General features: G+C 39.4%; 3 protein-coding genes across 4 annotated transcripts; 1 reads left to right on the top strand and 2 right to left on the bottom strand.

The window, feature by feature from the left end:
• Positions 1–4,416: 4,416 nt before the first annotated feature.
• On the bottom strand, positions 4,417–12,029 carry LOC308124307 (adhesion G protein-coupled receptor E3-like; the record flags this gene model as incomplete). Its single annotated transcript, XM_080487225.1, has 16 exons — positions 4,417–4,488; positions 4,584–4,743; positions 5,692–5,783; positions 7,130–7,196; positions 7,289–7,530; positions 7,623–7,826; positions 7,931–8,143; positions 8,240–8,415; positions 9,893–10,006; positions 10,090–10,252; positions 10,366–10,395; positions 10,681–10,761; positions 11,160–11,236; positions 11,436–11,582; positions 11,671–11,817; positions 11,969–12,029. 16 exons carry the CDS (start codon positions 12,027–12,029, stop codon positions 4,417–4,419), a joined length of 2,046 nt encoding a protein of 681 aa, XP_080343351.1.
• Positions 12,030–15,389: 3,360 nt separating this feature from the next.
• gtf2f1 (general transcription factor IIF, polypeptide 1) lies at positions 15,390–21,117 on the top strand. 2 transcript variants are annotated; one of them, XM_080487084.1, is made up of 14 exons: positions 15,390–15,479; positions 15,730–15,791; positions 15,926–15,972; positions 16,428–16,500; positions 16,585–16,778; positions 16,976–17,146; positions 17,251–17,462; positions 17,579–17,726; positions 17,843–17,898; positions 18,868–18,999; positions 19,244–19,314; positions 19,477–19,618; positions 19,705–19,840; positions 20,671–21,117. In XM_080487084.1, exons 2-14 carry the CDS (start codon positions 15,780–15,782, stop codon positions 20,873–20,875), a joined length of 1,599 nt encoding a protein of 532 aa, XP_080343210.1. In that variant the 5' UTR covers positions 15,390–15,479; positions 15,730–15,779; the 3' UTR covers positions 20,876–21,117. The 2 variants fall into 2 exon arrangements, with proteins under 2 accessions (XP_080343210.1, XP_080343209.1); XM_080487083.1 differs by having other exon boundaries at positions 17,840–17,898.
• On the bottom strand, positions 21,059–23,590 carry alkbh7 (alkB homolog 7). Its single transcript, XM_080488296.1, has 4 exons — positions 23,200–23,590; positions 22,435–22,608; positions 22,228–22,352; positions 21,059–22,140 (listed from the first exon to the last, which is right to left on the bottom strand). Exons 1-4 carry the CDS (start codon positions 23,464–23,466, stop codon positions 22,020–22,022), a joined length of 687 nt encoding a protein of 228 aa, XP_080344422.1. The 5' UTR covers positions 23,467–23,590; the 3' UTR covers positions 21,059–22,019.
• Between the last annotated feature and the right edge of the window lie 430 nt (positions 23,591–24,020).

Raw genomic sequence — 24,020 nt, 5'->3', positions numbered from 1 at the left:
CAGGTGGAGGAGCGATTGTGTCACTTTTAACAAAGCCTTCCCACTGTGGCGCAGCGCTGCGAGGACTTCTATTATTATGGTTTTATGTTCATTTGATATGCAGTTCTCACTGAGTTAATCAGCTGAAGTAATTTACAAGAATAGAAAAAAAGAGCTCATTAAAACTGAGATATATGCTGGATGGCTCAAAAGCCCTGAGCATTACTGTATTAATACACTTCTACTAAGTTTGCATTCGTATTCTTCTTACTTAGGATTTATGATATTCATGCTTAATCAAGTCAAATGTTCCTTCGGTCTTTTGATAATGCTCAGCTAAAACTGTGACACAACTAAACTTACACTTAATATAAAGAGATTAATCCAAACGTCCCTTTTCGTGATTGGCAAAGTGGTTCTCAGACGCCACAGAGTGGCACGGAATATTATCCAATTCAAATTATGGAGAAAAAACAAACATAAAAGAGTACATATTGGGTGAGTATTAAGCGCTCTGGCACACTTTGTCATTGTGTTTGTGAGGGATGTAAGGCTCGACCTTTGCTCTGATCTATGCATTCCCCTACGTACTGAATAATCACTACCACTGAAGGCGATCAGATTGAGCTCCACTGCATTGTAGTTAAAGTCACTTCAATAGCAAATCAGATTGAAAAACAAAACAAATTGTTAGAAATGTAGATGTGGGAAATACAGTGTTTTTAAGATGCATTTTCAAGTAACTATGTGAATCTCGAAGGTGGATTCACGGAAATAAATTGCGTTTGTTCACCTCGCATGTAATCGAACTTCTTCAACTTTATAACCATTTATTCACATCTGATGAAATGATCCATCTTAGACAAAGCTTCTATTCTGTGATTTTAGGGAAAATCGTTATTCAGACAAGTTTGACTTTTTGTGCTTTTCAACGTTTAGAATCCCGACTCTTCTTTCTCCTCAACCTCCTGAAAGCTGAATCACAATCCTCCCATATTATATACATGAGAAAAGCACCAGAAATAAACGGTTGTGACCTTAAATCCAGCGAGATATTGAGAGCCACTCAAGAGCACTGAGAGAACTTGTGTAACCTGACAATGCTGGATGAGTTTCAAAGGCCTTTCAAACTGTCACACGTCTGACAGTAAATCCAAGCTGCTCCAAATTAGACATGTAAACAAATTGAATGTTTTGGCTAATATGAAGTAGATTCACTCTATGGACAGCGATCGCAGTGCCTGTTAAAGCCCAATTCAAGTTGCAACGTTTCTTTTAATTAGACATGATAAAGATCAGGATACGACTAAAACCCAGATGTTGATGTTTTTCCTACTTACACTTCTGCCTCAGTAGCTCCATATCCATATAGGACATACCAGTGCTGAAATACACACAATCACAGTTTATTGGAGTTATTTATCTCCACTTGTTAATATTGGTAATTTCACAAAGAGCTGAATTCAATATTTTCTCAAACTTTTTTTTTTTCATGAGCTATTCAGTGTGCTCGAGGGGAATCGTGGCAATTTTATCAATATGAATGAAATACAGGCCACAAAGAAAATCCAGTATGTCTGTCACCATTTTCACATTCCTGCATTGTGTCTGTGGCCCTACCAACACAAGGTTACCCTGAACAAGGAAAATGTATCACGACATGTAAAGACTGGGTCACATTTGAGTGTGACTAGTCCAAATACTAAAACGTGCCCACCAAAATAAGTAAAATAAAATCATTTAAAACAAAAACTACACTTGTTTTGTGATTAAGACATAAAAATAAAGAAATACTCGTACATTGTAAAGTGGATGCAGTAGTTTATTTATTCTGAACAAATTTATCAAGAAAGATCTGATCATCAGTTTTGGCTTTTCACAGTTTAAACAAAACATTTGCACACAAACTCTTTCCTTCTTTGCACATGCAAACAAACTATGCAAATCTGAATGAAAGAAAAACACGGATGAAGGAGTGACTAAACAAGGTGCCTCAAGGATAAGGTTTAATTGATTAGTTTCATCCAATAACAAAGATCTATTCTATAATTTCAATCTGTGAGTCGTTGAATAGTGCATTTCTGGGTATTTTGAGAATGTATTGTTCACAGTGATGTATTTAACGAATACACACCTGTTATTTATCCTTGCTCATGTTCTCAGTAAAGCCACATCATCAAAAGATCAAACATTAAAATGAGTAAAATGCTTGCTGCTCGACATTTGAACAAAGCAATTGGTCCGTTAATCAGATTAACAGTTTCATGTGTACAGTCTGAAATAAAAGACAGGTTTGACCTCTCATTATGGCTTTTAATAGCAGGGAGTCATTAACCAGGCAGTGATTATGCACTGCACTAATCTGTTTTCTCCTGTAGTGTCTGATGTCGACTTTTTTCTTTCTCTTTTTGTTTTTCCTGTTTGATGCAGACTCTTCTGTCTTTGTCTCAGCTTAGTCAATTAAATTAACTGTTCTCTTGTTGTTTTTCCTTTTTAATGGTTATTAAGATTACAAACATAATGTCTTTGGAGCCGTGCTTTAGGGTTGCAGTAATTATCTTATTGTAATTATTTTATTGTTTGAGCCCAAAAATTTTAATTAATGTCCTGAGTAATAGAAACATTCATGTATGTAAAAAGTGTTTAAAGAGTGTGTGTTGTTTAGTGACGATCAGAAGAAGCTTGACATCCATATAAAGAATAACATGAATATCATTGTTTGACGTGTCTAAACAATCAAATCTTTTGTTAAGTGCAAAACTGACCAGGATGCATGTAAAGAAATACCCTAGCCAGTTGGGCCCTATGGTGCAATAAGTTCACTTTTATAGAAGCTGACTGATATACAGTGAGTATATTCATTAAATATGAGACTGTTTGTCTTACTGTTAGTTTGGACATGCTATCAAAAAAGGCGTGCCGTTTCACAACAGGCTAAGAATTAAAGAAAACATCCACACACAGTAAAAAGTACACAGGTACAAAAAGAAAATACTGTATTTATCTGACAAAACGTTTTTTTACAGACTTAGTCATCGTACTAATCCAGAGGTTACATTATTCTCCCACATGTTCTTTATACCACAGTGTCCCATCAGATACTCACATATTTACAGAAGAGTTTAAACAACAAGAGAGATATGTGAAATATGATGGGTTTCATATGAATTACATTTAAAGAGTGAACATCAGCTCCGGGAGGATATACACTATAAATACAGCTATAAGCCCTGTCATGACATTTCACTGAATATCATGATCATCAAACCAAAGTATTTTTAAAATGATGCTCATATGATTAAAGCAGTTGTATATAAGCGATTACCCACAGACAATCATTTTCAGTAACTTGACTACATTGTTTTTAAAGTCGAATAATGATGCGATTTGAATTAGTGAGTTGGTTTAGTGAGATTGAGGTCCGGCCAGCTTCTCTTATTTTCCTTTCACCATCAATCCACCTTTTCTTCAGAAATCGATGCCACGTCTCTCTGTTAGGATAAAGATTTCCGGTTTAGTGCATACAACTAGAAAGTAAGAAAGACATTCGCACACAAGCGTTTTCTGAAAGTAGAATGGGAGGCAGAGCTTTCAGCTATTGAGCTCCTCTCGTGTGGAACCAGCTCCTAGTTTCAGTTAAGGAGGCAGACACTGTCTCTACTTTGAATGTCACACTTAGGACTTTCCTATTTAATGAAATTTACCGTTAGGATTGGGTTCAGGCCATCCTGGACCATTTTCGAGTGAAGCTTCCATAAGTTACGACTGCTGGAGGACCGACACTGAGCTTCTGCACAGAGTGGAACTCTGTATGCTGCACTGAATGAAGAATCACTACTGAATCACAGTCTGAATCCCTCCCCCAATCTTTCTGTCCTATCTTGTTCCCTCATTCTATCCCTTCTATCCCTTATCTGGAACAGCAGGAAGCCCAAAGAGTCTGGTTGGGCAGTTTTCTTCCTGTTAAAATGGGAGGTTTTCCTTCCCGCCATTGCTTGTGCTCGTTCATGAGGAATTGCTGGGTTTTTCTCTGTATAAGTTCCTTGAAATAACTGTGTTGTATTGTGCCAATAAAAATTTAGATAAGTGAAATACAAGTAATGGGTTTGTTGTTCGGGATACTTCTGTTGTAGTTCTTAATATGAAGGCGACACTCAAACTCAGAGGAATTGGATTTAGAAAACTGAGGCCAGACGTTGGTAAATATTAGTGACAATGTGTTGAAACTGCTTAGACAATGTCTGCAACGATGCCAATCCCACAAATGCCTAATGTTTGATGATGCTGTGTAGCTCGAAGGGTTAAGCTGCGGAAAGAGGAAGTTTGGCTTACAATTGTCTTTATCTTTAGAAAATCTTCATTGAATCACCATTAAATGTTTAGTTTAGTGTTTCTAAATTACCCCGTTCAACCCCCATGCATTGTTAATTATTGGTCTTAACTAACCATTGATTCTTCTTCTTTTTTATTGATAGTACAGGTCAGCCATTTGATGTACTCCCCTCGAACCTTTAAGAAAAATGAAACAAAATGATAAAAAAACAACAACACGTTAAAAGTGCTATTCTTTTAAACATGCTGATGATATCCATACAAAGTTGTACCTCCTTGTTGAGCAGACAGTGGACGATGAAGAGAAAGGTGCCCTGCTGGGAGTTCAGAATGATAAAAAGGACCTGGAAGAAAAGGTTTGCCTGGTACAGGCCCAGAATCCAGGTACAGCCCAGGATGACAAACTGAGCCACTATCTTGAAAATAATTAATCTGCAAACAGGAAGACAAAGGATTTTTCCTCTGAATAATTCAAGAATCAGAAAACAGAAATCCTGTTACCATTAATATGAACTATTAGGTTAATACTGAATACATATAAAGACAAATATTGCATATTTCCCCTCAGAAAATGCACAGACACAGATGTACAACTAAAACAAATGGCTGTTATTACACAGTATCTTTCTTCACGTCACTTTTTGTGTTCTTTTTATCAAATTTGTATGACTCATTCATTCATGTTCCTTTAGGGAAGATGCAAATCTTTTTACAAGTTTCCTCTACCCTGAACGTCTGGTATTGGTGTCTGAGTGACTGTTTTTGCATTTCAAGCTACAAACAAATCAATAACAACCACCAAATTCTGCACGGCACAGCACAGCAAGTACCGTCTAAAAGTTATCATAAAATGCACAATAGCGCAGCGGATTGCAATTTTTTTTTTTATATTTTTGATCTTTTTTTTTTTTTTTTTTTTTTATGAAAACCATTTATATAATATTAAATTTACTCAAATAAATCTGAGAGAAGCATGTGAATACCGTGGAATTTATGGTTCGTTTCTAACTGAATTCCAGATTTTCCCATGTGAAAGTTTAATTCTCTGATATGAAACCATTTATAAAAGCATACCTTCATTTCTACTGAACTAAACATAGGTTTTGTGTTAATGCCGCAGTAAAACTGTTATGGCATTCAATATCTGCAAAACTGCTTGCAAAAAAAAAATCATCAAATTCATTTCAATCAGGACTGGTCCGTAACAAAATGTTACTCAGAGGGACGGTAGAGCTCAGAGAGAAAGTGGAGAGCACGGGTCTAATTTGGCACCATGTTTGCTACAAACAATAAAAAAAAATTAAAAAGATATGCGACATGCTGTCGAGCAATTCGAGGAGTTTATGGTTGCAGAGTTTACCACGTGAGAAACACACTGACCTCGTGTCTTTGGACTGTGAGACGCCACTTTTCATGTTGGCCAAAGTCGGTCTGAGACTCCATAAAGTAGCAGAAAACAAGATGAAATTCAGCTGGTAGAGAAGAAGAAGCACATCCGTGCAAGTTGTCATCAATATATTTAAGATAAACAATTGTTTTATAAGCTGAGGGTGAATAAAATTCGAAAAATGTTATACCCTTATAGTACAGTAGAGAGTTTAAAACACATACAATTAAAGTATTAAAGTACTGAGCAGCACCATTGTCTTATCAATGCAAAGAATTGTGTACTTTAAGGAGACTCGGGCTGAGTTTGAGTTACAAACGAAGTCTTGGCTCATAGTTTGATGCGGGATTTGACTGAAGATAAAATGTTACACTGAGGCGCTTTGACTGCGGTTAAGTCAGGCAAATTTTTTGCAAATCTTCTGGAGCAATGAAGACGAGAAAGTTGTTCACTGTAAGGGTTGAATGGCTCATGTAGTGCAAAAAGTTAAGTGCATTTGCTTCACCTTTTTTGCATCAGAGACAAATGCATGGATATATTAGGGTAGCCGGCGTCTGCGGTTACAGATAAATACATGCACAACCAGCTTCCCAACTAAATGAGACCTGAATGCGGTGATAAAGTCTCCCTAAAATCGATTAAAGGCACAGCTGCACTTTTTTTCCTCCATTCAACCATAAATAAGTTTCCAACATTATCCAGTTGGGCTTCAATTTTTAAAGCTCGATTTGGTCACACAGAGATGATTTTATATTTTTTTCTACAGATTCAGAGGCATGACTCAGCAGTTTGGAAGTATAACGTCAAAATTACATTTTTGACTTGAAGCACTGTGACATTTATTGACCAACCGGCATCTGAACACATACTGCTCTTTAAGATATGGAACTATCTAATTAGGGTTTTGAAATAAATGGTGATAATAGAGCATGTTGAGTAACCTCTGCAAGTCTAACTGAATTTGATAATAGAGATATTATTTTGTTGTGTCACTGAAGGTTCTATCCATGTATAAATGGAATGGTGATCAACAGGAGACAACAAACCATCTGATCTTCTTCATGCTTGTAGAAAATCTGTGAAAACTCAAATGAGAGAAACTGAGAGAACCTTATATTCCGTTTGGTGTGAACTGGGCAGAAATTGCTGCCCAAAACAGCTCGGGGGTCAAGATACAATTGCAAAATTAAATACTTCCAACACAGTTTAATAAGCTGAATAAAGACTTTCTTATGTCCTCATCTCACATCGTGCTGCCAATTTTATTTGCTATAATGAAATTGTTAAAAACATAGAGTAGATTTCCTCAAAAAATATGAGTATAATAAACATGTTATGAGGCTATTTTTACTATTAGAGGCCACTTTGTTTCTTTAATGATTATCAAAGCTAATTTTAAAGATAATTATGATCTTTAGATAACATACTTACCGCAAGGATAGTCACCACTGGCCCTGTTAAAGCCCAATTAAAGCCTCGCTCCTGAGACAGCCAGCATCTGTAATGAATAACGTGACAAGGATATACATTATAATCCAATCCTGCCAGACTGATTTTTAAAAACAACTGAACATTGTTTAGTCTACTTACGCTTCTGCCTTTGTAGCGCCATAGCCATCAGAATACACCAGTGCAGAAACACCCATGACCACGAAGGGAACCCCGTAACCAATCAGGTACAGAAGTGGCTTCGGCAGGCCGTCCCTCTGGATAACCTGCACCTTGGTGAGCCTTCGGACCAGCAGATGCAGCTGCAGCGCCTCCAGAAGCATCCACACAAAACTGGCAACAATTAAGAAGTGCAGAATCCCTGCCATGACAGTGCAGGCCAGCTGGAGAAACACAGAAATGATCTTGGAACCAACCAGTCGCCAATTCAGTGCTTATTTTGACTGCCAAAGGCTGTGGTGTGGTTTCACTGCACCTCATCCTCAAGGAATTTGTCATTCCACAGCAGCAACAGATGAGACAGGCCCAGGTTGAGACAGAGGTGAAGACGGGCCGTGTTGTTGATTTTGGGGTTCCAGCTGCACAGGAGGAATGTGACCACGGCCAAAGCAAAGAAGAACAGTCCCACAATCACGCATATTCTGTTCAACCACTCCAAGAAATCACTTTCTGGAGGAGGCTGGGGGGGGGGGGGGGGGGGGGGGGGGGAGAATACAATCAAGACAGACTAATGGCATAAAGCTTCTGTGATTAAATGCATATTCACACAGGAATCTGGAATACCTCTCCTATCTGAAGGATCAGGGCAAATGTAGAGAGGTGAGAGCAGCTGCACACGGTGAAGTTTTCGCTAGTGTACGCGACCCAGCAGCCCTCTACCGACCATCGCATGGCTTGAGTGCTTTCATTCTTGGTCTCTCTTTTTTCTCCTGTTTCTGTTCTCTCTGTTTTATTCTCCCAATACACACAGGTCACCAAACCCGATTCAGGTAACATCTTAAAAAAACAAAAAATTAAAATTAGGAATACAGATTTATTGTAAAGAAAAATGTCATGCATGTTTTCATTTCACGAGGAAAGACACTGCTCCACCTTTTTGTGGTGGATGGTGAAGTTGACCGGCTCTGTGATGTTGGTGTGATTTAAGGAAGGCACGATGGCGGTGATAACATCAGAGTACATCTCCGTCTGGTTTTCTGTCTTAAAGTATTGATGGCTCAGAAGACTCTCCATTCCATTTAATGTCATGAAGGCGGCGACTGCAGAACCTGGGTATAAACACAAAACATTGACACGATTCAGTTTTATCTGATTTCATTGAAATCACTATCCAACTTTCTTTAAAATGTTTTGTAAATTTTGTAATGTACATTTTTTCAAGAAAACATGTTAATGCTTTGCTCGATGAAATAACAAAAAGACTTTGGTGAGCATGCAGAGAGTTTTGTGTGTGTGTGTGTGTGTGTGTGTGTGTGTGTGTGTGTGTGTGTGTGTGTGTGTGTGTGTGTGTGTGTGTGTGTGTGTGTGTGTGTGTGTGTGTGTGTGTGTGTGTGTGTGTGTGTGTGTGTGTGTGTCAATTTGTATATGTTTTTGTATGTGTGTGATGATATGCGTTTGTCTATCGTGAGGTTTATTTGTTTGTAATAAAATGTGTTCAGACACAGATTTGTATATGGTGTCATGTGTTTTTTGGTTGTTTTTTTTGCCACTCCTGCCTCATTGTGAGAGATTTTGAGTTTGAGGCTGGACTTGACCTTTCTGTCTGTGACTTTTCAAGTTTTCCATGTATGTGCATGAGTTTTTGGGGAATATTCTGGTTTCAAACCCACAGTCCTAAAACATCTATGTACGTTTATTGGTATGTGTAAACCTTGATCTCTGCTTGTCTGGATTGTAAATGTCTCCATCCTCACCTCCACCCCCAGACTATTCTATTTGCTATTCTTCTGCAGTGAGACAGATTTGTCTGTAATTTGTAAAGCTCTCGGTTGCTCCCTGTAACAACCAATATTGTAATAATTGCCATAAAAGGATAGTCGACCCATTATTGATAAAACATTTTGTCAATATTGTCATATTACATAATTAAACTAGCATAATAAGAAAATCTTTCAGGATGTAACAACTGTGGCCAATAATGTAATAAAACAAAAATAGGGCTGCAATGTCAGAAATACCAGCTTTTTTCCAGGTTCTGTCCAGTTTGATTATCAAGAATTAGTTCAGTGGAGGGGATAGCTGTCACATTCATTCATTGAGGTGACTTTCAGAATAGTCAAAATTCTCATGTTATTTGCTATTTTTACATTACTATTTGTTATGCTCCCTTTTGACATGCAAGGTCTGGTGTAGTTATGTTCTAAACACTGAGCTCAACCACAGTACTAATTAGTAATAGTAAATCTGTATAACGGAACAGAACAGACCAAAAGACATGCGGCCTGCCCATTTTGATAAGTTATGGACTACTCATTGTTATTGTTGAACAGCAAAACCCACTTTTACAAATCCATTTAAATTACAGAGAATTGAATACAGCTATGGGCCCTCATAGGCACACCACCAAATATATTATGTACATATAAATTGCATTATGTATGTACAAATCTGTGTACTCACATGCACATTTGTGTATGCTCAAATTATATTATGCACAAAGAAACCTTAATAAAGACCCATGAATATCAATATGTTGAGATATATATAATCTGCAGTATTTTGTTTCCATTAGAACTTTCCTCTCACCATTATTGTTTTTGGCCAGAGCTTCCAGGTTAATGTCCATGGTGTTTCCTTTGGCTGAGAGAGAAGAGCTCGATGTACTGTTGCCTCCAGGCACAACAGTTTGGAGGCTTAAATCTAGGACACAGAGACCAGTCTGAGCAACTTAATATACCGTTCAGTAAATGGTAATCATCTGAAGAAAAGTGAGGTAAACATACCCACTGTCTGACTCTTCATGGTGGAGCTGCTTTGGTTCTGACCTGCCTGCACCATCGCAGAAACTAAACGATCCGAGAGGCCCAGGATGATGCTGCCAGTCTCCCCGTCTCCTTCACTACTCACCTTGGCCGCCGTGACCCGGGGTCCAACGCCGGACACTTCCTGCAACCATTCCGATATTCATGAGTTATAGTTCCCCTGGCAGATCACACAAACTCAACTTCCTCTGAATCCTCCTCAAAAATAACATGTGGTATGAGTAGAAAAGCAAGTACCATAGATGCTGAGAAGCAGTTTGCCACAGTCTGTGGAAAAATAGGAAAGAGAACAGTTAGGTATGTAAAGTTACTCTAATGAATAAGTTTAAGGTTGTAAAACTACCCTGGTATACATTAGAAAACCTGTCTAACTTATGATAATAGATTTATGAGGTCCCCGTGTTAATAAACCACTTCAAACAATTAAAAAAAGCACCTACGCGATCTAAACTAGTCCATTATGAATGCTAATTTGTACAACTCCATGATGAAACAAAAGAAAATACTGTGTTTCGAAGCTTTCAGGGTTATGACGAGTATTTTTCTACTGACCGCTTCTGGCAAGAGTATTTCACCGTGTTCTTTCAGCTGCTCATCCATGTAGTCAAGAAACTTCCTCTCTTTGGTCTGTCCCTGCAGCAAAGATGCCAATACAAGACACAGTCTTAGATGTTATGGCAGAAATTTAAAGTATTTAACCTTAAATAGAAGTGGATCGTCGGACAATTTATGATAATATGAGTCTGTGTATATAAAATTCATATTCCACCTGGGATAAATCAATTCATGCCTATTATTGCTGAAATAACTATTAAAGTGCAAATAATTCCAATTCCTAAAGGATACAATGAAATGTTTATAGAAATGGTGAAGAGGTTATTCATAATTCTCACGAACACGTTATATATAGTAGAATCTTAACTGCTAATATTTGTTTTGATTGCAGCAACAGAAAAAAACTAAACTGGTGTAAATACAGGAAAAGTAAATGTTTCTAATATAACAATGAATTAAGGAAGACTATGTCTCACACAGTTCTTAGAGGTTGTAATTGTGCTCATACATTTGTAGTAGGTCTGAAATGAAAGAGAATTCAATCCCATTGGGACTTTAAGATGGAATGAAAAGTGAAAAAGTAAAATTACCTCTGCAGGCTCTAACCTGTCTAGGATATCTTGAAGCACTGTCAAATAAGATGGGGGGGGGGGGGGGGGGGGGGGTACAATTAAACTAAATGTACAATGCACTCGGTACACATAAGAGTCAAACAATATTCTGTCAATGCTATAATTGAATTTCAGGCTCACTTTCACAAAATGTAATTCCAACTGTCCAGATCAAGCCAGTCGAGGGGTAAAATCCATCAGGACAAGAACAATAGAAAGTCCCTAGTCTGTTGGTACAGACAGTCCGTGGCCCACATATCCCAGGTGTCTCACTGCATTCGTCAATATCTGAGGGTTTAGAAAATAGACAATTAGAAACATAAGAGAAAATGCCTTAAAGTGTGATGTAGCATTATTGATCAACGGATAGAAAGACCTGTGCACGGATCAGTGCCACTTTCCATGGCGTCGGGGTTGTTCAGTCGATAACCAGGGTGGCAGGAACACACATAAGATCCAATTGCGTTTGTGCAGTTGGCGTTGGGCCCACAGATGGCGGCATCTTCCGCACATTCATCAACATCTACAAGAACACAAATGAAACAGTAAACGAGAAACATTTTCTGCAATTGGATTGACATTTTCTGTTTGCAAGCTCAAGGCTCAGTCTCCCTGTTCAGGCACTTTCTTAGATTCAAATGGGATCCAACTTGAAAAAAACGGTCTTGTCTCACATTCTTTGGTGAATTTGAACTCTGAAATGACAGTTGAGTCCTTACTGCCAAAGAAGAACATCAATGTAAATACCAACACAGATGTTTTCTTCACTTGGTTCCTGGTCTGGTTTAGTTGGCCTGAAGCCAATGTGACAGGCACAAGAATGAGATCCGGGTGTGTTGGTGCAGTCAGCCTCTGGGCCACATAAAGTGGAGTTGAAACATTCATCAATATCTGAGAACAAACGTCAAACATCATCAAGTTCTGAAATAAGACTCCTCAATTGTAAATATGTTAATTGTCGAACATGGACAGATGTGAGGACATTTTGATCAGGTTGAAATCATTCCTTTATAAAATAGATGTGTAATATAAACTAAAGATTTGTGTTTGCATGCATATAGGACAAGAAGATGAAATGGATTTACACGACATCCATGATTGAGTTTATAATCCAGTAAAAGCGAACGGGTATCTATTGAGTGTTGGTTTAGATATGTGTTTGCTGGATAGAAGTTTGTTTGCAGACTTTTAACAAACCTTGGCATTCAGGAGTTGCACCAGCTACAACTTGAAAGCCCTCGTTGCAATCGCACATATAACTTCCAGGGCTGTTGACGCACGATCCGTCATTACCACATAAGTTGTCGACACATTCATCTAAATCTGGACAAAGAATAAAACTGGATGGTCAGCCAGCACATCAGCTATAAACACAATCACAGAATGAGCAGCCTTGTGTTGATAGTGAGGAATTTATTCTTTAAAGAAGCACCTGTACATGGGTTGGTTTTTGGTTCAACTGGTAGTGATTCATTTGTGGCGCCGTATCCATCCAGACATGTACAGAAAAATGATCCAATCGCGTTGTTGCATTTGGAGTGAGAGCCACAAATCCCTGTAGTTTTATCACACTCATCTATGTCTGCCAATAAAAAACAAGAGAGAATGTAAATCAAGTTAAGTCCCTCACTGGAAATTTGCAAATCCAAAATGATTCCACCGACGTCCCGTTAACCTTTCTGATAAAAGTGATGACATTATATTTACTGACCAGCACAAGCATAAGCATTTATCTCTGGGAGGCGATCTTGAAGCATTTCATATCCAGCAATACAAATGCAGCCTCCATCAGGCCTGCACGCAGCAAGAGGCCCACAGGAGTTTGAGCTGCACTCCAAATGATCTAAACAGAGGGAACAGGCAGACAATGGGATGGAAAACTGTGAAATTTCCAGCAGATTTCTTTTTTTTAACATTGATAAAACATTTATGATCAGGACTTTGTATTAATGAGAATGAATATTGATTCCTTACAGGTTGGATAACCCGTATTGATATAAGGATGAGAAGTTGGTCTGTATATATGGAATCCTCCAGGACACAGGACCACTTCGATTGGGACCGCATGAGTATTACATGCTCTAATAGCAGCATATGCTGTTGTTAATGTTGCAGTTTCAGCTTCAGTTGTTGGATACGCGGATGGCAATTGGATGGTATATTGGAAACCACCACTCGTTCCCCGACATGTTCGAATGATTCTGTTCCCGCCGATTCCTGTGAATCGCCACCATTTCCCCACAAGATGTGTGTCATTCTTTGAGTAGCCAGGGAAACTAGTTGATGTAAGCGCAAGATTGCGCCATGGCTCAGTTATGTTTTTATATCCATCACACGACCCTACACAAAACAGAACAACTTAGTCACCAATGAAAGAAATTATTATCTGATATTGAATACCGATTATATTCCTTACCAGCTGGGAAAACACAGCGGCCGAGAGCAAAAAATGAACCTAGAGCATGAAGGGGAAAAAAACATTATACCTGAGAAACAGTGGATTACTGAATTATTGAATTTATACAGAATTTTTGTGAGTTTATCTAAATATGCCTAATAAGATTAGATAGAAAAACAAAAGGGATTTTGAGGGACGAATTGAATAATGATTGCAAAAAGGAAATGAGACTCGCATTTCAAAAGACATTTAAAAGCTAAACTACGTGAAAAAAATGTGTGTATAAATTGCTATTCCTGAGCTTTGGTTTGCAACATGCCTGAATAAGAATATATTACATTCAAAATAATTGTCATTCTCGATGCAAATCCAAACTCAAGTGTTCATAATAAATCAATATCTGGAGAACTGTACCATGCAGTGTTGCATTAAACATTTCTAAACTGCCTTTTAATTTAGAAGATTAATTTTAATTGATATGAAAAAAATTAAATTAAATCAAAGCTGAATTGACTCACCAAACAGAATGGAAAAGACACAGAAGTCCATCATGTCAGGTTCTGTTCCACACAACATTGGCGATCATGTTTAAGGTGCGTTTATATACATTTTGTCAGTTTGCACACCATCCATGATTTGCACCAATGCAAAAACAAATGCAAATGAACTGAAAAATCTTTGGGCATCGTCAAACACAGAGGGTACTTGGCCTTACATGGGATCTGCCAATCGGTGGTCAGATTTGAAGAATTAAAATTGAAAAGGAGTTCTTTGAATTCTGTCATTTTTGCTTGGGGAGAACTTTTTGTAAGCAGATATGCAAAACAATGTGTGTTGTTTTTTTTAATGGGGTCAGTAAATATGGTTCAATGTGATTCGTTCCATACCAGACTCGAACCAACACACAAAGCATAAACAAAGTTAATGAGTGGATGTGTCACAACGTTTTACAGCTCAACCCATCTTGACTCCATGTCACTAAAGACAACAACTTATGCTAGAAATCTGTGTACAAATATGAACTCAGACCAAAAATTCAACAACTGCATTAAGAAAATAACAAAATCAGCCTACTATCAACTGCAAAAAATATAGCACAAATCAAAGGGTTTCTGATCCTAAAAAGCAAGACAAGACGTAGCAAAATTATTTGTGCCATACAGCCACAAGGCAAGTCACAGTTCTTATAAAGAAATAAAGACATATATCAAAGCAAAAAAAAAAAAGGGGGTGGGGGGTAAGCTAAAAAGCTTGCACTTTAATTTGGATGCTCATTCTTTGCTTTGTTTGGTTCATGTTACGGAGGTTTGTCTGGTTTGTCGCCTGTTGCCATCTGGAGGTTTCAATGAAGAACTACAACACATGGTGTCACCAATTATAATAAATAAATAAATAAATAAATAAATAAATAAATAGATAGATAGATAGATAGATAGATAGATAGATAGATAGATAGATAGATAGATAGATAGATAGATAGATAGATAGATAAATAAATAAATGAGAAGACTCCTGAGGAAATGCTGTGTGTTTGCCTCTCCTTCGATCTCTTTTCATCTCCTCCATGAGGTGCCTCTCCCATCCACTTTGAATGGGACATTGTTTATCGGTTTTTTGGGGGGATTTATTTGGAAACGGTTTGCCGAATATTCATCCCCTGAATCCGGAACCTTTGTATTGATACAAAGTTTCCTATCGACCATATTTAGCGACGGAACACATAGACACACGGGAACCGGTGGATTAACTTCACTTAAAGTCGTCTGCTTGCTTAAAATCTTTAAACTGTAAGTTTGTATCTTTCTGGACAGCTTGTGTCTTAATGTTTATTTGCTTTTCACGCACAGTTTGTCTGAGTTTGATTCGGTGTGCGAGCTTTAGCCACAGCCGTTTTATAGCATTCCGAGCTAACGTGTACATTTCTAAACTGGATTACTGAATTGAATTCTCTCTCGTCCATTTTGGCTGCCACTTTAATACGTGGTGATTCTTATTTTTGTCTATTTTCTCATGCTCTCTTTACATGTTTTCTTCTAGCTTGAAAAGTCTGTTAATGTTGTGAGTAAGGAACGGAACGACCGCCGACCATGACATCTCTGGTAATCTCTCTATCAAATTACAGTTTCTATTTATCTACATCAGTTTAATCCCTCATGTTACCTTTAAAAAAAACACATTCCAAATAAAATCCCAGGAGATGTCCTGATGTGACTGTTCTGGTTGTGTCTTGCAGGGGGGCAGCAGTTCCTCAACCACAGAATACACTGTGCGAGTACCCAAGTAGGTAACATGAACAAATATTCACAGACTACAGTCAAATCAGACAGAGAGCACCTTGTAGGAAGGGATCCTTTTCAGTTGTTTTCATCATATGTGATTTTAACTGGATGTGACATTTGAAATTCACATGGACTTTGGTATGTTGCGATTAGATGTTCACATTGCACAGCCAAGAATGTTGGGTTATTGCATGCATAAGAAATTCCTTATGCTACGGATTATTTTACCCTATTTGGACAGACATATACACCAAAAAGACAAGTTTACCATGACTACAACTATAAAATGAGAAAATGTAATTTTTTAACTGTTCGATAAATATTGTAGCTGTTGTCCTTAAACTGTAATACATCACTTTTCTTGTTGGTAATAAGGGGACATAAGTTGGGGGGGGGGGGGGTTGATGAATATCTTCTATTAATGGTTTGGTGCATTTCTGCTTTTCTGTTCACTAGAAACACCAGTAAGAAGTACAATATCATGGCATTTAATGCAGGAGACAGAGTCAACTGCTCCAGCTGGACACAGGTGAGTTCCACGCGACGGCCTGATGAAGCAGTAGGACGACAATGTTGAGTGACCGTAAACATTTTCCTCTACTTTCATTTCCAGGCTCGTATGGAACGAGACATGAGTGCTCGGAAGATATATGGAGAGGAAGAGAACCCAGAAGGGGCAGCCGGTAGCGAGTTTGGTAAAAAGCAGCGCGAGGAAGCTCGACGGAAGAAGTTTGGTATCGTGACCCGGGAGTTTAAAGTGGAGGACCAGCCTTGGATTCTCAAAGTGAACGGCAAGGCTGGCAAGAGGTGGGGAGAAAGGCTTTTTTTTCTTTTTTTTTAATGTTATTCATCGAAGCCGATTTTATTTTTATTCACAAAAATATATTTGTCCAGAACTTTAAGTCTGTGAAGTACATCGTTTTTCTCTCTACAATACCAAGCTTGCAGCTCTGATCCCCTGCTGGTCGTCATGCAGTCGCTCATGTCCCTCGTCTTTCCATTAGGTTCAAAGGTCTAAAGAAGGGTGGTGTTACAGAAAATGCATCCTACTACATCTTCACGCAGTGTCCCGACGGGGCGTTTGAGGCCTTCCCCGTTCATGGCTGGTACAACTTCACACCGCAGGCCAAGCACCGAACTCTCACTGCAGAGGAAGCTGAAGAGGAGTGGGGCAGGTGAGCGAGAGCGGGAACAGAGCAGGCTGTGTGTTTGTAAGTTTAAAAAAAAAAAAAGGTGTTACTTTATTTCACAAGTGTATTAACCACCTGATGTGCTGCAGGAGGAACAAGGTGGTGAATCACTTTAGCATCATGCTTCAGAGACGTCTCCGAGAGCAGGAGCGTGGCGGCTGTGATGATGATGAAGAGGAGGGCGATAAATCCGGGAAGAAGAAAAAGAAGGGGGGTAAGAAAGGTAGCGATCTTCGCATCACCGACCTGGAAGACGACCTGGAGATGAGCAGCGACGACAGTGACAGCAGCATGGGAGATGGTGAGGAGAAAGAAGCAGGAAGACGACCACTTGGACTCTGCCGATATTCATGTTTCCGTCGCTCTGCCCCTCGTTACATGATTCCCTTTTCTTGTCTTCTTGTGTGTATTGAACAGACGGCGAGAGCAAAGCAAAGAAGAAAGATGCCGCCAAAGGAAAAGGAAAGAAAAAGAAGTCAAAAAGCAAAGACAACGAGGCCATGGAAGACAGTGACGATGGTGACTACGAGGGTCTGGAGGTGGATTATATGTCCGATGAAAGCAGGTCAGATCGTGTTGCGACACCAGAACATTTGCGTTTTGTGGATGAAAATGTTTTACTGAGGTGAGTGGGTTTATTTTTTTTATTTTGTTTTGTAACCTTTTGTTTCTCCAAAGCAGCTCAGAAGAAGAGCCAGAAAAGGGAAAGCCTGCCAAAGGAGAGGACGTCCCCAAAGGTCAGACTATTTGCAATTAAATAACATTGAATTATTACTGATTATCCATAAAATAAAATAGAAAATAAAAAAAACATGACATGAACTGACTGCTTTAATAGATTACATCGACCAGTGACAATGCCAGGAACGCATATTCAACCACTTGTCACCACAAATATTGAATAACCAAATCACATGGCAGCAACCCAGTGCAGTGAGACAAGTAGACGAGTTGCTGGAGTTTAAACGGCAGAATACTGAAGGTTACTTTTGTGCTGTGAGTTTCAAACACATTCGTCTCAAGAATAGTCAATAAAATATAAAGTATCCAGTGATCAGCGGTTCTTTTAAATGTAAAGATGCCTTGATGGTGCTAAACTTGTACGAGATTAACAAACAGGCAGATCATAAAAACCTGATAACTGGGAGTTATAGAATAATTGTAATAACTGGATCTGGCGCGAAGTGCGATATTAACAAAAAGAAAAAAATCTGGTTTATATGTTTTAGTCCATCAGAATATTTATTTCTGTGTATGTGGTGACATAAGACTTAAATTTCTCTTATTTTCAAAACATCCATTGTTGTCATGTTTAACATGACGTTCCACTCAATCACTCTAGACTTTGGAGTATTGTGGAGAAACGTGGGTGTGTTCCTCTGATTTCTCCAAAAAACAGACAACTGGCGTATCACATTGTGCTGTTTACACCATCACTTCAGCAACTTGAAACAATCAGATGAAATCGTATTTATTGTTTGCATGTAAACAGACTCAACGGGATGGAATGTAAGATTCTGTCCTGTCCAAAATATCAGGAATGAGTTCAACACATTGTTGAAAATGTCACGAACCAAAACCGGAGGTACAATCTGAAACGACAAATGTTTCTAACAAAAGGAGTGGAGTGCATCTAGTTTTGTTTGTGACTTGTTTTTATTGAAATTAGAAAAGTTGAGATTACTTTCTTTCTGGACAATTTGAAGGCATCGACGAGGCCTCTGAGAGCGAGGAAGAAAGCGAAGAGGAGAAGCAGAATGAAGAAGAAACAAAAGAGGAGGAAGAGGAGGAGGAGGAGAAGAAAACTCCGGTTCCGGCGGAAAAGAAGAAGAAAAAAGGTGGGGAGGACGACGCCGAGCTGAGTGGAGGCCCACTGATGACTGCACTGCTATGTTTGACCCCTCTGTCGTGGTTTATTCAGTGTTACGTCGACTTAAATTGATTCGTTATTATATTCTAGCCTGTCATTTTTTTTCCCATTATTTATTTTCCTATGTCGTGTGAGAGGGAAACGCTATTTCGGTTCTTTATACGTGTGAAAGTGTGTATTAGTTTTGAGTTGTGCTGTCCTGTGCGTCCCAGACAGCAGTGGTGAATCGGACAGCTCGGACGACAGCGACATCGAGGGAGAGACGGCCTCTGCTTTGTTCATGGTAATTAGTTCTTGTGAGGATGGAAGAGAGGATTCTCTGTACTGCGACTGTCAGTTTGTTATTAATTATTGGTTGTGAGAGTGCGGATGTTTTTTTTATGTTTGCATACTTTTTGGTTTCTGTCCTCGTTCTAACCGCACCGATCCTTCGCTGCCCGCTCAGAAAAAGCGCACGCCTCCTAAACGTGCCGGCGGCCGAGGCTCGGCAGGCAGCTCCAGGACTGGCAGTCGTCCCGGGACGCCGTCCATCGACTCTGCGTCCACCTCCAACACGCTCCGCGCCGCGGCAAGCAAGCTCGAGCAAGGTGCTCGCTCAGGAAACCAATGCAGCATCTCGAAAATACGAGACTCTTGACTCCTGAAACGTCTCACCGCTCTCCCTTTCTCACAGGGAAGAGACAAACTCAGCCTCCGACCGACTCTCCTGCTGCCAAAAGGCTGAAGATGGAACCAAACAGTCAGAGTCCTGCTCCATCTGGGAAGAGCACACCTCAACCCCCATCAGGCAAATCCACACCCAGCTCAAGGTACTTTGTTCCTCTCTGCCTCAAAGTCACACACACTCCTGAAAACGTACCAGAAGAGACGATACCATTGACTGTGGGGATGTGTGTTGGTGAAAGTCTCAATAGTGGAGAAATCAGAGTGGAGTAATTCCTATTAAATAAAGCTAAAGAGACCAGGTTGAGATGATATGGACATGTGATGAGTAGAGGTGTGTACATATTGAACAAAAACTGTTGTAGTAGTCTAACCACTCCACCACTGTCAAGTATTATTATTATTATTATTATTAGGGAGTAAATAGCAACTTGTACTTGCTTTTGTTCATTCAGTGCAGTGAGAGTTGCCTTTTTAATGTTTTTTTTTTTTTTTACAATATATCATTACGACTCATTACTTGTCTCCTTGCTTTGCTCTTCTGCCATCTGCCACTAGATGGCAGTAAAGTAATGTGTTGACAGTTGACCAAAACCTTTAAATACTGTAATTTAACCATCAATTAAATCAATACAGTAGTTTTAAATTGAGCTTTTCAAGCTTCTGAGTTAGTTTCTAATAACATTCTTCCAACAATTTGAGTTTTTATTGATTCAATGAATAGAAAAAAATACATTTGCTACCTTTATTAGTTGATCATGAAAACACAAATGGAATTGGGATGATACTTTGATCTTTTAAATATTCTGATGACCCACACTACAACCACAAATTACTTTGACATAATTTCTTAGTAACTCCCAAGGTTTCTCTCATGATTATTTACAGTGAATCAGACTGTTCGGAGGATTGTAATCACGGCCTCAATAGCCAGTTTGAATGAGGTAAAACTGTTGGATTTCTGTCTTCCCCACAGCGACGTGCAGCTCACAGAGGAAGCTGTCCGCCGGTACCTGATCCGTAAACCAATGACCACCAAAGACTTGCTGAAGAAGTTCCAGACCAAGCGTACGGGCCTGAGCAGCGAGCAGACGGTCAACGTGCTGGCGCAGATCCTCAAGCGTCTCAATCCGGAGCGCAAGAACATCAACGACAAAATGCACTTCTACCTCACCGAGTAGCGAGTGTGAGACGAAGACGAACCTCCTACTGTGAAGTGTTGATTTTACATCCAGCCATTCAGGGAAGGCTTACAGACTGCTGGGACTCTCCACAGCGTCAGAAGCTGGAACTGTAATGTGATTTGTTTTTCATAGTCTGACATCTCACATTAGATGATAAACAATAATGTCTGTTTAAATTGGATCAATGGTTAAATTTCGTTGTTTTCTAATAAAGTATTACGTTTTTTTCCTTAAAAGTCACATTAAGTAGCTTTTGCCTTCATTGTACTAGTAACATTTTTTTACTTAAATATATATTTAATGAATGCAGTTCTCTAGGCGCTGCACTGCAGTTGCTCCTAGTATGTTTCGTTAAGGTTAACTCCAAATAGGGGGCAGAGAGATGATTTCCCCCAAAGGATTGAGTAAACAAGGTTCAGATTGGGTGAAATTACATCTTGGGAGTTTGCAGTTTGTCTTCATGCAGGACTGATGTGAGGATCACACCGTAAAGTCTCGTTTTTCTGCCAAACATAACTTCATGGGATGGGAAACAGCTTGATAGTGAAGCACAAAGTAAGATGTTTGTTTCAGCTGCTAAAACTAAAACAATGGATCATATTTAAAGAGGGCTAGAAAAACAATGCAAATGTATTTTTCTCATTACTTAAAAAAATGATAAATATTCTATTTCGCCTTCTTCAAACTGAACCAGGACAAACATCGATTGCATTCACATTGGTTTATTTGCTAAAGTGCACTGAGAAGGCCTCACAAAGTGTCTTGTGTATCGTACGGATGTAAAGGAACACAGCAGAACGATCACAGTAAATAAATTGTAGACCTGCTTCCGGGGCCAGAGTCAATCCCAATTGACTGGTAACCATTAGTATTGAACACTTTGGACAGGGTTGATCTACAGCCATTTTAAAGTCGCGAATAACTTACAGGCATGTCTTCGGACGGTGGAGAGAAATTCCACACAGAAAGGCCTGAAAGCTGAACCACATGTACTCGATGGACATCATTTTCCTGTTCTGTTAAGACAGAATTCATTAGTATTTTTGTGCCAATTGCAGCAAATCTCGCTGGAGATTGTCGACACGGTCCTTCTCAGTGCCGTCTCTAATCTTCCAATCCCCAGGCTGAGGCAAAGTGGATGCTATCCCGGAAGGTTACGGCAGATGACCGAGATACGGCGCTGCCGCGGCACTCTCTGTCCATTGAACACAGAATCCTCGTCCTTCAGGATCTCATGAGTGAAGTTATATCTGGCTTGGTCCCTGTACAGGCGAGAAAAACATTGTTATGCATCCTGCACGGCCACACACATCCTCCATGAAGTAATATCCGCAGGTCACATTTGCTACCTCAGTACGTATAGGGAGCGCCGGGGCAGCAGCAGGTCCAGCCATTCATGGGTGGCGTCCTCTTTTACTAACCGCATGATGCTGTCTGATAAAAGACTCAACCCGGCAATGGTGCTGCCGCAGAACTGGAGCAATAAGCAAAATGATTAGATCACAAACTATTGTATTTTGATGTGTTTGCCGAAGCTTTTTCCAAGAGAAGCCCACCTTTACACTGTCGATGTGCGGTTTGATGTAGCCCCTTTCGTCCAAATCCAGGATGTGCACCGGGCCGAGGAGCCGACTCGCCTCTCTGAAGGCCACAGATCGGACACGAATGAAGATCTCCTCGCACGCTCCGCCCCAACTTAAGCGTTCGGTTTCTCTGTATCCGTGAATCGCCTGAATGCAAGTGACCACATCTCAGTTAGAGGAGCCATTATTGCCAACTGACCTGCATCTCCAGTGAACTTGAACTGCGTGAACTTACACACAAAGCAGGTGCACTTACATTTTTAAGTGCAAGTCTCGAAGGACTGTATTTTAACAAACTGCATATGAGATAATTAGAAATGAAGTTGCAATGAGAGGTTTTGCAGAAAACATTCCTTAACCTGTCTGTTCAAGCCACTGAGCACCTGCGTATTTGAAATTCCTACAAAATCAGCTTGCAATGTACACATGCAAGCATTTATTACATCTGTATAACTACACAGTCACAGGAAAGTCAATTTTACTTTGTCAAACTACGCAGTAGAATGGGAGAGAAAAGTAGTTAAAGTAACTGTGGTGTCATTGTTGATGGCTGACAATCTGAAGCAGAAATATAATAATTGTTAGATCAGCAAGTGTATGATTGACAACAAACATGTATATTATATTTATAGTTAGTTAATCTGAACTAAATCAAGCAGTCCTGTAATAGTTAGTCCAGCAATGTAAAAGAAAAGATTTGCATTCACACACGGTTCATGTGCTCACAGTCACACTTACATCGTCCCAGTGGTCAAACTCGTATCTTTTCTTCCTCAGGCCTGGCTCCAGCTCTCTCAGGAGAGCACCCTCCTCCTCCTCGGTGATGAAGCCCGGCGTCACCTCCACCTGAGAGCCGAGGCGCCCCACCAGCTCCGGGCTGGACCCCACAATGAGAGCCTCATCCCGCAGCGGGGACAGGCCGCCGCTGGCACAGGAGCTCAGACGGAGGCTGCCGGGAGCCGAGGGTTTGTTAATCTGCTTCAAAACACCCAGCAACAATCTCATTCTCCTCGTTTAACTAATAATAACCCGCCAAGTTAAAGAATCCGGTCCGTCGTCTCCGATGTTTTGACAGAAGTCAAGCAGCGATGGGAGGCGCCATCTTTAAGCCGCAGTGCATTGTGGGTGCAGTTGTAGTTTTGTTGTGATACAGTATACGGATACGTGATTTAAGTTAGTTAGTTTCATTATTGTCGTAGACATCGAGAATTCAAATATTAATAGTAATCATATGATATTTTAAATTAACGTTTTAGACTACAAGTAGTTTTTTTGGCACCAGATCAGACTGCATTCAGTCAAAACACATGTTTATTGAGTAATAACATTTCCCGAGCCTTTCTTTCTTTCTTTCTTTCTTTCTTTCTTTCTTTCTTTCTTTCTTTCTCTCTTTCTTTCTTTTTTCTTACTATCTTTCTTTCCTTCCTTGTTTCTTTATTTCTTTCTTTTGTTTCTTTAAAGTTGTCCTCTTATAACTTCGTATTTAACCTTTACAAAGGTTATTTTTTTATTCATTGTTTGTTTATTTGTTTGTTTTTTGTCGGGTTTTCTATCTTTAC

Source organism: Lipophrys pholis, assembly GCF_963383615.2.
Source record: "Lipophrys pholis genome assembly, chromosome: 19".
In the NCBI taxonomy this organism is placed as follows: domain Eukaryota; kingdom Metazoa; phylum Chordata; class Actinopteri; order Blenniiformes; family Blenniidae; genus Lipophrys; species Lipophrys pholis.
The sequence above is the reverse complement of the archived record's forward strand: the minus strand, read 5'-3'. Positions and strand labels throughout refer to the sequence as shown.